Here is a 16,674-nt window from a genome sequence, read left to right as displayed (position 1 = left end):
CTGGAAGTGAAAAAGCAAAAAATACACCATTTTCTTTTCCCTATGCTAAAGAATTTAAATTTTTTTGTCTTTGTGTACAAATGTGGTTGTCACTGCCTTTAAATTGTTTATTGTTTTGCTTTTAGATTAAATTAATTTCTTTGTTTTGGTGTTACTCAAATATGTATGTATGTATATATAGGCATTAGTGTCGGCTAAACTGCCGCAAACGACGTTCCCACTGCTCTTCTACTGCGCCATACGCCCGCGTCTCATTCAGTCTGTCTTTTTCCGTCCTTTTCCCCTATTGTTAGTTAGAGGTTCTGCGAATAAAAGGGACCCATAAAACTTTGCTATAGGCATTAATTATATTGCTTACTATTGTAGTAAATTTTGGTGTTCATTATTTGTAAAGATTTAGAGAGCGCAAAAAATTTAGAGGCATCAAAAATATTTGTATATCAATATTTTACTGCTTACATCTTTTTCTGGCAATTTATTAAAAATTAATAGAAAAAAAAAACAAATCTCATTTAGTAGTCTTTAGCGAAAGTTAGTTAAAGTTAAAGCAGCAATGTACTGACTTCTAAAAAAAAAAACAAATCAGTAGATTGCCTGCACTTAAAAATCCGAGTAATCAATAAATATAATGTACGACAAAAATTAAAAAAAAAAAAAAAAAAAATACTTCCAAATCGTACATAAATACTCTCCCAACTATGAGGTCACATAATCCCTAGTTGATCGATCAATCGATTAATCAACCGATTTCTGCTCTTGTTTCTCATTGTTTGTTTTTCCATTTATATATTTTTATGTTGATATAACCTAACATTACGTAGTAAATTTACGTTGAGTGTATATGTACGTATGTCTCTCCTACCGCAATTTTTTGACATTTTTGTTTTATCTATAATTGCTAAATTTAATAGGAATCTGTCGAGCCTGAAGTGGTTTGCATTTCATATTAACTTTTTTTTACATATTTTTATGTTTATGCTTTTTTTTTTTTAATATAAGTGTTGTATTCATCTGAGTGAAAAAAATATGCATACATACAGTATAATGCATTGTACAACTACATACATATATACAAAAAGTTCTGTATACGAGAAATATGCATATGCTCGTCCTCTCCCAAGCTCTATGCGGTGACATTGCGCTAAGAAAAACTGAAATTTCAGTGGTATCCAGGGTGAAGGGTGAAAAATAGAATGAACAAAATTAAGATACTATGAAAAGCAAACTAAAATACATATAATGTATGTATGTAGCTACAGCACTTTGCTGAAAAGCTAACTTAAAAACTATAACGCAGTCGAAAACAATTTAAATATTCTACTTTGCAAAATTTAATTTGAAATTCATATGACACAGTCATAAATCAATGCAAGGTTTTTTTGTGAATATTTAACAAATTAAAGACATGAAAATGCCTCAAAATTATATATTTCATCAATAACTCAAATTTTGTAAAGCATTGGCTAACGAATTAAATGATATATAGATAGAAAATATTTTTCTGATCTGTATCCAGTTTTATTTTGGTCAGCTAACCGGCCAAAATCGCGTAAGCGGTTATCGCGCCAATTAAGAAGAAGAAGAACCGAAGAAAAAGCAGTAATTATGCAAAATGAATTTTTTAATATATCCGTTTCAGTAATTCCTTAAAAAAAATTAAAGTTATTGGCAAGAACGTTCAATTTTCTTATAAATGAATTAATAAAAAAGATATTTTCAAATATATGAAAATCACTTTCGAAAGATTATAATTGGTTTTTTTCTTGTGAACATCCAAGTGAATTACGCACAAACACTAAAAACAAACGCGATACTTAAAAACATGTGAACGCCCAACGCACTCGATTTGAAGGTGCTGGTGCTCCTCAACTAATAGTAACGCTAATATATATCCCCATTACAAAAACTTCAGCGGTTTTATATATATTTTTAAGCATTGCGTGTTTTGTGAAATTCAAAAAAAATAAAGTTAAGAAAAAAATTATGGCTTAAAATTTCAAAAAAAAAAAAAAAAAAAAAAAAACGAATAATAATAAAGCTTCCATGTGCTTCGCTGTATTAAAACTTTCGCAATTTTGTAAGTTCTATCTCTCGTCTCCACATTTGCCACATAAACATTTGAAATTCCGCCATTCAGCACAAGTCACCACATTTACACTTGTCTTTCACTCAACATTCCATCATACTGCATACATATTTACACAGTAGCTTTTATGTTAATTTTAACGTGAGGTTTGTCTATTTACAATTAATTAATATCTATTGATGCTATAATATAAAATTTTGTTGAAGACTTTCAGATAAAAGCTTAATGAAAAATACGCGCAACAATTAGAAGATGTCATTAGCATTCACTCAAACAAGATTTCTGAATGAATAGATAGAATTTTTTGGGAAACAGTTTTCAAAATGAATGCTTTATGCGGCGAATTCTCGCTGAAGACTAACCAAGAGGAATGGTGGTATTGGAAGTAGTTTGAATATGTACCTACATCGCTTTGCTTTGAATATGTGATTAAAAAACTATCGACATGTGATAAAAAATCACCTAAAACAGCATTCAAGTCGATTTAAAGTGTTCCCACGACAGTTAGGTCTACGTTACGGAAACGTTATGAATATATAATCGGACAATGTTGTCACTGTAACATTTGCTAAAAGCTTAAGGATAATGTTTTAGGTTGATGCAACGAAAATAACTACAGAAGTAACCGGGCGGGCTACAACTTTATCGGCGCATAGTCATAGATAATTTTAAGTCACCTCACCTCTAAGTAAGTTAAAGTAGACTTTAATTAAAAATAAAGTACACTTTAATTAAAAGTAAAGTACACTTTAATTTAAAAAAAAGTGTACTTTAATTAAAAGTGTATTTTATCTTAGAACTGAGTCGAGTTAGATAGATCCGGCTTCAAATTTAAAGTTGCCAAAGTTGATATTAAACCAAACTTAAAATCCAACACCATTTTAAAATCAAATAAAACGTTTATTTCTATGCACTTTTTGAAACATTAAGTTGTAAAAAATCCTTCATTAAAATATATTCAGTAGTTTAATTCCGATACTCCTAATTACGATATTTTCTAATTAACAAAGTCGTACTTAACTAACTACAGCAATAATAGAAAATTGTCAGCTTTTTCTTTTTAGTATTTTGTTATAAAAGTCGGCTTTTGTGTTGAACTATGTATGACTATGCACCACTGTTATTTTCAAAAGCGATTTGAAACGAATGACCCACTTTTTATTAGCGACGTGGTGGTTTTGTCTGAATCAAAAAATTAAAAATCAAAAATAAAAAAAAAAATAAATAAAAAAATTCAAAGAAAAAAAAAATAAAAAAATCAAAGAAAAAAAATAAAAGAATCAAAGAAAAAATAAATAAATCAAATAAAACAAATAAAGAAATCAAATTACAAAAAAAAAAAAAATTAATAAAATCAAAGAAAAAAATAAAAAAATTAATAAAAAAAAATCAAAGAAAAAATAATAATAAAAAAGAAATTCAAGAAAATACTACAAACAAAAAACTAATAAAAAAAAATTAAAAAAATACAAAAAAATGCAAAAAAAAAATTTATTAAAAAATATACACTTTAAATAAATTATTTAAAAAATATACAATTTACATAAATTATTTAAAAAATATACAATTTAAACAAATTATTTAAAAAATATACAATTTAAATAAATTATTTAAAAAATATACAATTTAAATAAATTATTTAAAAAATATAAAATTTAAATAAATTACTTAAAAATATACAATTTAAATAAATTATTTAAAAAATTTAGAATTTAAATAAATTATTTAAAAAATATACAATTTAAATAAATTATTAAAAAAATAATAATTTAAATAAGTTATTTAAAAAATTTAGAATTTAAATAAATTATTTAAATTAAAAAAAATTTTAATAAATTATTTAAATAATTTTTTTAATAAATTACTTAAATAAAAATATCTTTTTATTTTTAAAATAATTTTTTAAATAAAAAAAACCTATAACAAAAATTTTTTGTAACCAAAAAAACAAAAATAAAAAAGCGTCATTACAGAGTTCCAGCAGAAATTCTGCTTAAGTCCAACCGATTGCCAAGATTTAAATCATGAAAAAAATTTCAACTTTTTTTTGGGGGGTTTTTCACCATACGTATATTCTAAATCTTATCGTACATCATATAAATTTATATTGTTTGCATATTTGTATTCTTGTTATTGTATTGTATTTTTGCTGCTTATGAATGTGGTATACAATTATGTTACTGTTCTTCATGCACATTGTGGCTAGCAGTTAATACAAGGTATGTAATAATTGCCTCAAAATATTCTTATTCGAGATTCACGTACATACATAGTTTTCATGCTGAAGTTCAACTGCAATGTTTGTAAAAAGATTTGAAAATATTGTTTTCGTTTTTTTTTCACTTTGTCCTTGCTTCTTTGTCTTAACATTTATTTTCTCCTTTTTTTGTGATTTTCGAATGGTAAAAATGGAAATTAAATATATTTTTTACAAAATATACGAAAAATTTAATATTACAATTTCTTTATTTCTTTTATTGATTGTTTTGTCTGTGTAAATATATTAACTGCTAATTGTTGAAAAATAAAATAATCTGCCAATAATCGCAACTCTATCAGCGAATCAAAAAATAATAATAATTTCTAATGCGTTCATGTTTTGAGTCAGACGTGCACTAACTTGTATCGCTCCAGAAGAAAAGGAATGAAAAATTGGCCTCATCATATTTTCTCTTCGCTTCTTATTTGCCCCTAAACTATGAGTGTCTCTCTTTAATCGTAACGTTTATTGCTAATGGTATAATAAAAATAAAAATACGTGAAACAAAATAATATAAAATAATCGTATCTGAGTTGTTTGCCGTTATTATTCAAAGATGCCTTTATTATTACTCTACTCTGCTGCAGAAATTATAATTTTACTCTTTTTCTATTTTCCTTTTTGCTGCTATGGTAACTGCGAGTGTGTGTGTGTGTGTGCATGTCGCCACTTAGAATGAGCATCACATGGAAGGTTAGTTCGTGGAGTAAATTTTAAGTTTTATTTAAGCAAACTCGGTTCGGTTGTTTGTTGATTTTATGAAAATTTAATAACATGCATATAAATATACGCACGCATAGGTTTTAAAAGCTGTGTTGTTTGTTTTTAAGTATTGTTGTTTGTAGTACTGCATCGTATATATTGATTTCCTTGATAGTTGTTGGTTGGAGCTACATCTACTTTTTAGCTTTGAGTTTGTATTTGCAGCATAGCATACATAGCATTCATATACATATACTGCGCGTTTTTTATTAAGTCGAGTTTTGCATGTACATTCTCCCTGTTAAATTTCATATTTTGCTTTTAATTTTCGTCGGTTCATTGTATTTATGATTTGTTTCTTTCTGGTTGCTTCTTATCTCCTTGAATATTTTTCTTGTTTTTCTCACTTAAAAATTACGTTATATAAGTTCCATTTCTTGTGTGGAAAATTGTTAATTCTTTCATTTTTTTTTTTTTTTGTTTCTTTTTTGTTTTTATCTTATGCTCCTTTTCTTTTTTCAATTTTTTGTTTGCTTAAATCTATTGATTTTCATCATCATCGCCATCGCCATCATCATCGCCATGCTCCTCATGCTGCTGCGAACTGGCGGCGAGTAACGCGGCTTTCTGCGCTGCAGCCGCTTGTGCTTGCATTGAGGGCGCGGACATCGGTATTTTCCCGCTGGTTTTGTACTCGGTCATTTCCTGCAATAAAGTAATGCAAAATATTTATTAAGAATTTGTTTTCACATACTAACGACTTTTATGTAAGCTTTCAATTCTGTGGTCCCATGCAATAAACGCATAAGTCGAAAATCGTGCATAGATACATCTGCATATTATACGATGATAGACCACAAAAATAACTTTAATTAAGAAAAAAAAGTTGTAATATTTCGCGCTTACACACTTTTTAAGTGCTTGGCCGAAATTCTCATTTTATTTGTGGCATGCGCTTCGATGTCTTCCACAAATGGAGGGACCACCTACAGTTTTCTGCCGCCACCGAACGGCAGCTGAATTTTTTATGCGGAGCATTTTCATGGCAGAAATACACTCGGAGGTTTACCGTCATTGCCTTCCGAGGAGTCACCGCCAATTAAAAAAATCGTTTTTATCAAGCGGTGTTTCGTGCACGGCGTTTCGAACCTGTGCACGCACTTCCGAATGGTAGTGACGCACCAACCCATTCGGCTACGGCGGCCACAAACATATGTACATATGTACATTTATATAACTCAATTCTTTGTTATAACTGAATTCCTAAGAGACTTCGACGGTGACTGCTTGTGACCACATAATATCCAAGAATTTTTACTTACCCGTTCATAGCGCGCCTTATCCTTCTCAGCCATTAGTTCGTACTTTTGTTTAACCTCTGGATCCACATCGGACCATTTGCGGCCAAGCTCCTTGGCAATATCACCTACACCATATTCAGGATTCGCAGCTTTAACTTTGTTGCGTTCATCATTGCAAAACCAGAAGAATGCAGATCTAAAATATGAAAAGAGAGCATTCCATTAGATTTTATATTCCATAGCGAAAGTTTGACTAATTGCAAAGTTTAATGAATGCATTGTTAGCTACGAACTCACAATGATCTTTTCGGCGCATTCGGGTCCTTAATCATTTTCCTCTTCTTGCCACGTCCGACCACGGTGCCTTTGGGTGGCACATAATTTTGCATTTCCATTTCATATCGCGCCTTATCTTTTTCGGCCATCTCGTGGAAGCGCTTCTTCTCCTTGTCCACCATTGTCTACAAAAAACAACAAACAAAAAAAATTATAAATATGGAAATATTTTTGGACTGGTAATTTTATGAAATATTAAATTTAAGACTTTTCATATACAGTGGCATGCGTCACTGCAATCTGTGACCAAAACCAAGACACATTCATTAAAGGAGGTGGCACTAGACCAACAACAATGTTTTGTACGTTTGATTGCCATAGCAAAATATTGGCAAAGTAGAAAGCAAAGAACGAATTCGCCTTGTTTCATTCTGGGCTGACAGCCACATTGACACGGCGAAAAAAAAACATATCAGCTGATTTACCGATACAACCTTTAATAAATTCGCCTTGTCCAAAACCATACATGTAAATCGATCTCTCAAACTTTACACAAAATTTAGAAAAATTCAACCGATTTTATTATTTTTATTATTATTTGTGGAAAATCGTCGGGGGCGCAGTAACATGGCTCAAGGCTAAAGGCTACCAAAATTTAGTGGTCTACAAAACTGCATACTCGAAATTTTTCAAAGTAAAAGTTCCAACTAGTTGAAAATGCGTTGAATTCTTCCAAACTTTGTATATAATTTTAAAGTGTGATTAATTTGGTTTTTTCGGTCGAAGTGCAAACCTCCGATCCCCCTTAATTAATTATTATCCCACGTCATACTGGCCATGGATATACCTGAGCGAGCTGTTGCTCATAAGCTCAGCATTTCGAAATCCAAATATTTTTCTATAAATTTTCCTCTTCCTCCACTTTAAGTAAATTTTTCTAGAGTTAGCATTACTAAGGGAGCCCAGTGCCTTGCCGATTTGTCATGAGGGTACGAAAGTTGGTTACTGAGCAAATATAATAAAAGGTTGTTTAAAATTTGACAACTGATTTCGGATGCTACTTAATCCATTGAGGCAATTTTGAAGTAAGAAAACAAGGGGCATAAGTTTACCCCTTTTCTGAGAAGGTAGTAAACAAATTAAAAAATAGGTCAATGTAAACTACAGAATAATTTTATGTTATTTTATGAAAGGTACTTAATTATTTATATTTTTAACTTAACCATTACCAAGTTGTCAATGCATGTGACTGACCTCTATTTTAAAAATTTGTGCAACTTTCGGTACGTTTCACAAAACCGTTGACAACCTAACCTATAAGTTTATGCAGTTTCAAAATTCGTTCCTTAAGATGGGCCATTATTTTTCCAGGTGAAACACACGGCACACATCAGTATATGATTTTAATCAAAATTCATTTAAATAAAATCACACCTTTTAGCTAAAAAAAAAAGTTTCACTTTGCTTGCGTAGAAGCAACAACCGAGGGATGTTCCGTCTCGGACTCATACGAGCAGTGCAAAACTTCGAGTAGCATCAGAAAGATCATCACTAGACAACTTCACCGCTCTTCTGATTTGACCCAATCTCAAAATCCGTTGCCGAAAAGTGATATGATGGACATGAATAAATATAACGCCCCTTTTCCCCTACTAAATTTGTTTAACAAATGTTTTAATTTATATAGGTTGAAATACCAGACTGGCACTCCCCAATTAACACTAAAGCGACGTGTTGATACCATTATGAGACCGACCTCCAACAGACTGATATCTACAGCCAACCAGAGCTGTTGATGTAATGGAGAAAATTGATGGGATTTAAGTTGGCACACTGTCACAGGCTGTCGAAGACAGAACCATCCAGTGACCTTAGTTGTCTGGATGCCAAACCAGGCTCAATAGTCGCCTGCTCTGAAATGCCTCCACAGGTTCTGCAAGGAGTTTAATGGTAAACCCGGCTTTTCTGGGTCTGAGTATGCAGCAAACCATCGAACCATCATTATTGCCAAACAAAAATATGAATTTCACCTGACTTTTCTTAAAGTGCAAAACAAAAAAAAAACAGGATTCTCATAATCAACGAATTGGGAATAAAAGTATAGTTTAAACCTGTTAAAATTTTGTGTGCACGCAATTAATTTGCGCTATTCATTTATCAAACGTAAATTTTAGATTTTGAAGCAACGCCTTTTCTATTAAAAGTATTTATAGTTGCTGTAAAAGTTGTTATTAGTGGCGTTTCGCATTAAGTTTTGCTTCATGGCACACACTTTTCCCCTCGATATTCCCTTTTACTAGCCAACAACTACTATGTATTCAACCAACAGTATTCCATCACTCAAGTTTTAATTTGCTTGGCAAACTCCATGGGTACCTACACCATCATTCCAACTTTTTACTATCGTATCCTTTTCTCTTATCGTCTGCGCCATCATCGAAAGGTCGGTTGGCAAACTTAAATCTTATAGCTTTAGCAATCAGCGCACGTCTTCCGTAACGTCCGTTCTCCCGCAGCCTTTTGAAGAGAAAATGTTTTCCGCAGTAAAATGAATAAATTGCCCCCTTTTTGTTCTCTTCCTTTTGTGCTACTTGGCCATGTGGCATAGGGAAGGTAATACTAATGGTCAGGCGGCGGCGTAGGTTGTTAAAATAAATTGTGCGGAGTCCTATGCAGCAGGGAGGTGACTGCTTTACAGCTGCTTCTAGCTATTTGCAGTAGACTTTTTTTAAATTTAAATTACATATGTATGTATGTATGTATGTATATTTGTATAAAACATACATACCCAGAGAAATGCAATAAATTCAGTTCATAATACTCTCTTATACCCATAATTTTATTTCGTGAGAATTATTGTTTAAAATGTGTTATTTTTCATTTCATGGAAGTCTCATCCATACAAATTTTTGCTGTAGAAAAATTGATTTATTAAAATTACTACATTCAATTAAAAAGTTACGCTTTAATTTGAAAATTTGCTGCAAAACTGAGTTTGCTTATTTTAAAGCTAAAAACCAGAGGTTTCGTATTACACTATTTGCCATTAAATGCCCTCTTTCGTCCCGACGCCAATAAAATAAATAACGAACGCACAAACGAACCAACAGACAGACCCAGCCAAAACCCAACCCTTAATTTTCACTACTACCACGCAGGCAAGTCCCAGCTGACACTACTCAACGGCGACCCCTGAAAATGTGTAAGCGCGTGTATGTATGTTTGTATGTATGTATGTATGTATGTATGTATGTATGTATGTATGTATGTATGTATGTATGTTTTATGTATGTATGTATGTTTTATGTATGTATGTATGTTTTATGTATGTATGTATGTATGTTTTATGTATGTATGTATGTATGTTTTATGTATGTATGTAAGTATGTATGTTTTATGTATGTATGTATGTACAAATGTAAGCACTTAAGCAATCTACCCAACAACCAACCAATCCACCCACTTTCTACCTTAGACGTTTTGAAGTTGAGCGAACTGTGAAGGAAAGTGTCGAAGTGAAATAAAAGTTAGCACACAAACAAACATATTTACATATACATATGTGTGTATGCATGCATATCCTTTGGTATACGATGTTTTCACAAAATTAACCTTCAAATGCATCAATCAATACTTTTTTGTTTTTGCTAAATTGGCTTTCAAAAGCACACAATGCGCATATTTCGCTCGTTACTGTTCCTCTTAAAATTTTGATAACTCATTGGATTTAATTGTAAAAGTAAAAATGTTGTCCTTGAACAGTCAGGTCTACGTTCTCGAATCAAATTAAATGGATTATAGCCATTTTTTAAAGTCACCCACTAAACAAACAGAATGAATTTACTACTACTAGGACGACAATTTTTGATTGTTAAAAATCCGAGCCATTCCTGAACACGTAGAACCGGCTGCCATGGGAATTCAAACTTACAAATCTTACATCTCTCTCTCTCTCTCTCTCTTTCGCAACCTCTCGAAACAGCCAATTTCCTAGATCTATCGTTAGATGACATTGACGACGACAACTGAAAGTTTCACCGCACTAAGCAGAGATCTGTGTAAGCTAAGCTGCTACAAGAATACCAACAACATGAACTAAAATGAGGGGACCATAATCTTTTGTGCCTTCTACTCAGTACACAGTACCTTATCGAAACCCAGTTTCCTTAATAAACCTAAGATAGAGCTGGGTTGGGCTGAGCGTATGTGCCCTTCTTCCGGCCGAGACGACTAAATCTTCTTCGCGCTATAGGTGTGCTAGAATGCCTGGGGACTGGTTCGCAGAAACGACAGGAATCGGTGCAATCGCAAGCTACAGTGACCTGTGAGAATGCCCGTGAGCATTAATAGTTTACCCTTGAGCAGGATTATAAGTCGAACCTCTTGTGATTAGTAATGTTTTCCTTGGATTAATCGGCGAGGTGCCATGCCGCATAAACCCACTTGGGTGGGGTGGCCGTCCTTCTCCTTGTATATTTGAACTGTATATGGCGGATCTGGTCTCTTTTTAAGGGGGGATTCTACTGTAAAAATCAAATTTTCATGGATTTTGTTTTCATACTTGTATTAATTTAATTAGTAAAAAAAAGTTTAGGGTTACATAAACACAGGTCTTGAGTGTACAAAAAAAATTTTTAAATTTATTTTCATTTCAAAATGGCAGCTGTACAGCCGCTCCCCCGAAACGCCTTTTGAAATCTGCCCACACTGTCGCGCATTTAAAAAAAATCTGAAATCAAAAAACCCAAATTTTTTTTATTATATATCATTATTTTTAGTTGTTAAGCCTATTACTTGCAAAAAAAAAATTTTTTTGTAAAATTTTTGAAGTTTTTTAAAAAATCGACTTTTTTTTGTTGTCATTTTGTTATTAAAAAAGGGGTTATAAATAATAAATTTTTCCCCACCATAGCTTTAAAAACTAGTAAATATTGTTAAAAATATACTATCAAAGTTTGAGCTTGATATGTTAATTTTTCACGGAGCTGTGATGTGGACAATTTTGAAAACGTGGTTTCGAGAAAAACACGCATATGACCGTAAACCTCTCGAGCGCTCAGTTTATACCTGCTTTGCTAAAACTTTTATAACTTGAAAACTATTCAAGATTTCTTTTTAAGATTTTCATGGAACATTCTGGAGTTGTTTCTGAGTATGTTTCAACAAAAAGTAAAAAATCGATTTTTTTTAAGTTTTACAGTAGAGTCCCCCCTTAAGCCGAACGATGTAACGTCGAATAATAAAAATTTCGAACCCAAACGGCGACTCAACGTAAAAGTGTATTATTTTGTAAAAAACGGATTGAACTCGCATATAAAGAAAGGAACTGTAAGGGTTAAAAGGTATGCAGCATTGAGAATTGAGTCAACGGACGTCGTGCCATCTAGAAACGACGCAATTCCTCCGCCATGTACTTTAAAGCAGCAAGTCGGGTTATACATATGCGGGGACAAGGACAAAACTTGGTAACTCCTTGGACGTTGAAGAAGTGTTGGACTTGAAAACTCCCTACCGATGGCAGGCAGGTTGTTGATGGGAGTGGTAGTGGTGGTGTGGTTGGTTAGAGCACGCCACTGCGCAGCATTTTAAAAATTATTTGAGCGCAGTTAGTCAGTAAAAAGAGAGAAGCGCAAAACTAAGAGAAATATAAAATGTGGTGGAATGGATGTAAAAGCTACTGCCATTGATTTTTGTGCAAGGCACATTACGATGACGACAGCGATATCTGGTGATAATGGATTCCCTGCAGGAAAATTCTTCTTCCATTCTTCCATCAAGTTGGTGGTGCGCTTCTAATGATTTTATAACCACCACGCATTTTCCCCCCTGTTCCGAATTTCCCGCCAAAAAGTATCAATTCTCACCCGCTGCATTCTGTCTTCGATAGCTGGGAACTAGCGATATGCGAGTATACGTCGGCGGGATCTGGTTTTCTGCATTTTGCTACCTTTTGTCAATAGATTCAAGGCCAGTGTGAAATTCAACGAATTGCATTGACGTTTTGAGCCGTCTTTTATCGGTTTTCCTTTTTTTGTTGATGATAATGCTTTTTATTTTAGTCTAACAAAAAATTTAAATCAAAATTTCGAGCTTAACAATTTTTTTAGCTTTTTGTTGAGAATTTTTAAAATACAATTTGGGTACGCACTTTTATAGGCCATTAAATTTTAGTATAAAAATTGGAAGCTTGAAGTGGCTTAAAATCCCCTTAATTACTTTTTGCTGACGGAATTGCGCATTTCCTCCATACGAGGGTTGCCTTTCCTATTTTGTGCCTTTGCAATACTACGTGTGATAAGGTATAATTCGAAAAGTTTGTTATTTTTTAGCTTAAATTTACATAAAACATTTTCACTTATCGAGCTTTATTTGTGCTTTAAAAAAAAAAATAATAATTGGCGCGTACACTTCTGTTAGGTGTTTGGCCGAGCTCCTCCTCCTATTTGTGGTGTGCGTATTGATGTTGTTCCACAAATGGAGGGACCTACAGTTTCAAGCCGACTCCGAACGGCAGATATTTTTATGAGGAGCTTTTTCATGGCAGAAATACACTCGGAGGTTTGCCATTGCCTGCCAAGGGGCGACCGCTATTAGAAAAATGTTTTTATTAATTTTGCTTTCACCGAGATTCGAACCAACGACCTCTCTGTGAATTCCGAATGGTAATCACGCACCAACCCATTCGGCTACGGCGTGCTTTTTTAGTGAGTGGAAAAATCTATTTCTCCAAAAGATGGTAATAACTCGTAAAAAATTTCCGTGCGATGATTTATTACGATTTTCGACGTGCATTATGGAGACAGGAGTGTATTGAGCAACTCACTTTGACTTTTGGCGTTGAAGCACCACACTTAGGCAGTGTGAAACGAGTTCCAACGTGGCCGTCGATCCTTGCAGGATGAATTTCGTGAAAACCCTCTAAAAGCGGCTGTTGTTGAGGCATCCTTAGCCATTAATCGAGCCAATATACATTCAATGTTAGAAGATTTGTTCTCGTTGGATACCGCATAATTTGGAAAATTACTAAAAAACGAACTCGTGTCGACTTTGAAATTTTCATATTATGAAGAAAGATTTCACTGCTCGTGACATAAATGAAGCTGTGGTTGGCAATTGGCGAAATCAAACTAGTTCTAAACCAGAAATTATATCCACTAATTCAGGTTTCCCCACTGGGGTTTTTAAGCCCACCCTTAAAGCATATACAAACTTATGTATATATCTACACACACAAATGCAAAACCATGTAGAAAGTCCGATTGGCAATGTGACACAAAAAATAATTTACATGGGTGGGGAATGGGCTTCAGAATACTGATTGGCGTTACAAGCACTCTCCGATTTCATATGTGTGTGTGTAGGTATGTACATACAAATATACATATATTCCCACCCAAATAGCGAGAACCGAACCTTGTTCTTTGCAGCCACTTTCCCTCCGACCATTGTGCGCGCTGTGGAAAATCTATAATCAACCGCATAGATATAATGTTTTTGGTATTTTATTTGAGTCACATCTGCTTTGTAAAACTCCAAGTGCTCCCTAATTCTATAAGATTGTTCTTTCAATACGCCTATTTATCTGTGTAGGGAACGTAGGTTGTACAACATTTACGAACTACTTTATGTACGCTTTCCAGCCAAACTAAATTTGCTGACTTAAACTTTAATTAAGAATTCACCACAGTTAAAGTAGTACTGTTATAAGATTGATTCCGAAAGTAGTAAGTACTGAAGCTCCATATGCAGGCAGGAATAAGCAATGGCTAAAAGTTTGACAGCCACTGTGAAACATCGATCGGTACGAATAATCGTCATTTGCGGGAAGCGTTGATTTTTCCTCTTTCATTTGGAAAAAATGGCGGCTGAAGCGCACCGACAGCTACAAAAAGTTTATGGAGATGCTGCTTTAAGTGAAACAACGTCCCGAGGTTGGTTCCGTCGCTTCAAAGACGGTGATTTTAATATTGACGACCGTCCGCATGAAGGAAGGCCAAAAACCTTCGAAGACGTTGAATTGGAGGCATTGCTCAATGAGGATCCGTGTCAAATGCAAGAAGAGCTTGCTTCAGTATTAGAAGTTAGCCGCCAATCCATATCCAAGCGATTGCGTGCTTTGGGAATGATTCAAAAACAGGGGACTTGAGTTCCTTATAAGTTAAAACCAAGGGATGTTGAATGCCGTTTTTTCGCCTGTGAACAACTGCTCCAGCGACAAAAAAGGAAGGGTTTTATTCATCGCATCGTGACGGGTGATGAAAAATGGATTCATTACAGCAATCCAAAGAAAAGAAAGTCATGGGGACTGCCCGGGCATGCTTCTACGTCGTCGCCTTGGCCGAATATTCACGCTGCGAAGGTTATGCTATGTATTTGGTGGGACCAAGTTGGTGTTATTTATTATGAACTGTTAAAACCAAGCGAAACCATCACTGGGGATCGGTATCGACTTCAATTGAAGCGATTGAGTCGAGCACTGCGCGAGAAGCGGCCGCAATACGCAGAGAGGCATGAAAAAGTGATTCTACAGCATGACAACGCTCGGCCTCACGTTGTCAAACCCGTTAAAACCTACCTGGAAACACTGAAATGGGAAATCCTACCCCACCCGCCATATTCTCCAGATATTGCGCCGCCCGATTATCACCTGTTCCGATCGATGGTACATGGTCTAGCTGACCAGCAGTTCCATTCATATGAAGGTATCAAAAAATGGCTTGATCCGTGGATAGCCTCAAAAAATGAACAGTTTTACTGCGGGGGTATACGAGATCTACCAAAAATATGAGAAAAGGTAGTAGCCAGCGATGGGCAATACTTGCAATGATTCACTGGTAACCATTTTTTCAGAATAAAGTTGTATTTTCATAAAAAACAGCGAGAATTTAGTTGCGCACCTAATAATTAGGCAGTATTTCGCAGCAGTAAAACTTCAGCAGTTGTAATATTGTGCTTGATTTCTTGGTTCACTTGAATTCCGGCACTAACTAAATAAGAAAATATAATAAATTTAGAATTTTTTTTCTTCACATATACAATATTATTTAAAGCTTAATATTTTGTGGTGTCACCTTGTTTATAAATTACTTGGTAAATACGTTGATGAATGGATTTGTACAAATTCACCAGATTTTTTTTCCTAGTTCACTCCACTCGGGAGCATAGGGCCTCGATAAGACTGAGTCTTGCGTTGGTTTTGCTAATCTATTTTGCTTTCTGAGAGGATAAGTGATTTGCCTGCCGCTACCAGTCTTAAATAGTGGGAATCCCCACCTGTCGTTGCTTAGGAACAACGCCTTCTTACTGCTTGACCAGATAGCCTTAATGAAATTTCAGACCAGGCCGTTTTAATGATTTCAATTAAAGCATTTTTGTCTGCAAATTGTTACCCATTCTCATAAACCTTCCAAGTAGGCCAGCCATCCCCAGAGATTTTCAATAATGTTCGGATTTGGGGAATACGGTGGTCATGCTAAAGTTTCAACGTTTCTGATTGTTGTTGTTGTTGTAGCAGCACAAACATTCCCCGTGCATATACGAGGAATGCTGCTGAAGTGACTGTCCTTGGCCGGATATAAATCCGGGTCGTTCCGGTTACGTAGAACCGACTGTCGTGGTTTCCCAAACGTTTCTTATGTTTTTCCTCGCTCAAAGTCTTCTCTACAGCTTTAAGTTGAAATTTCCTAGCGTAAATTAAATTTGTGTCGTTTGTGAGCTCTAAAATCTTCCAAAAATAATCTTTGCCCTGTCGAGATTAACTACCAACTGAACACGAAACGTCAAATCGTTTTTCGTATGCCTTACATGACGGCGGTGGTGGCAAGTTTAGGGGCGCTTAATTTTTCAAATAACTTCTAACATTACAGTTAATTTTTCTTGCTCATTAATAAAGGTTAGCTCTTTCAAAGCCATGTTAAGCTCAGTATTTAAAACTTAGTTGAAGTGTTTTAAATTTTTACTCAGGAGAGAAGCAAAGTGAAGTGGAATGATTTAAGACGATGTAAATATATAAAACACAGCTGATTTTGCACATCGCCAGTAATAGCCTT

General features: G+C 34.2%; 1 protein-coding gene across 7 annotated transcripts in view; it reads right to left on the bottom strand.

Moving 5' to 3' along the window:
* Positions 1–4,533: 4,533 nt before the first annotated feature.
* Positions 4,534–16,674, bottom strand: part of LOC129239670 (high mobility group protein DSP1) — a 95,316-nt gene continuing 83,175 nt past the window's right edge. For all 7 annotated transcript variants that reach the window (XM_054875355.1, XM_054875358.1, XM_054875359.1 and 4 more), the window contains 3 exons: positions 6,647–6,810; positions 6,371–6,545; positions 4,534–5,753 (listed from right to left, as the gene is read on the bottom strand). In XM_054875355.1, coding sequence (XP_054731330.1) covers positions 5,589–5,753; positions 6,371–6,545; positions 6,647–6,810 — 504 coding nt within the window. In that variant the 3' untranslated portion in view covers positions 4,534–5,588. The remainder of the gene's footprint in view (positions 5,754–6,370; positions 6,546–6,646; positions 6,811–16,674) is intronic.

The sequence above is a fragment of the Anastrepha obliqua genome, chromosome 2 (genome assembly GCF_027943255.1).
Source record: "Anastrepha obliqua isolate idAnaObli1 chromosome 2, idAnaObli1_1.0, whole genome shotgun sequence".
NCBI classification, from domain to species: domain Eukaryota; kingdom Metazoa; phylum Arthropoda; class Insecta; order Diptera; family Tephritidae; genus Anastrepha; species Anastrepha obliqua.
Note: the sequence above shows the minus strand (reverse complement) of the source record. Positions and strands in the feature narration are given on the sequence as shown.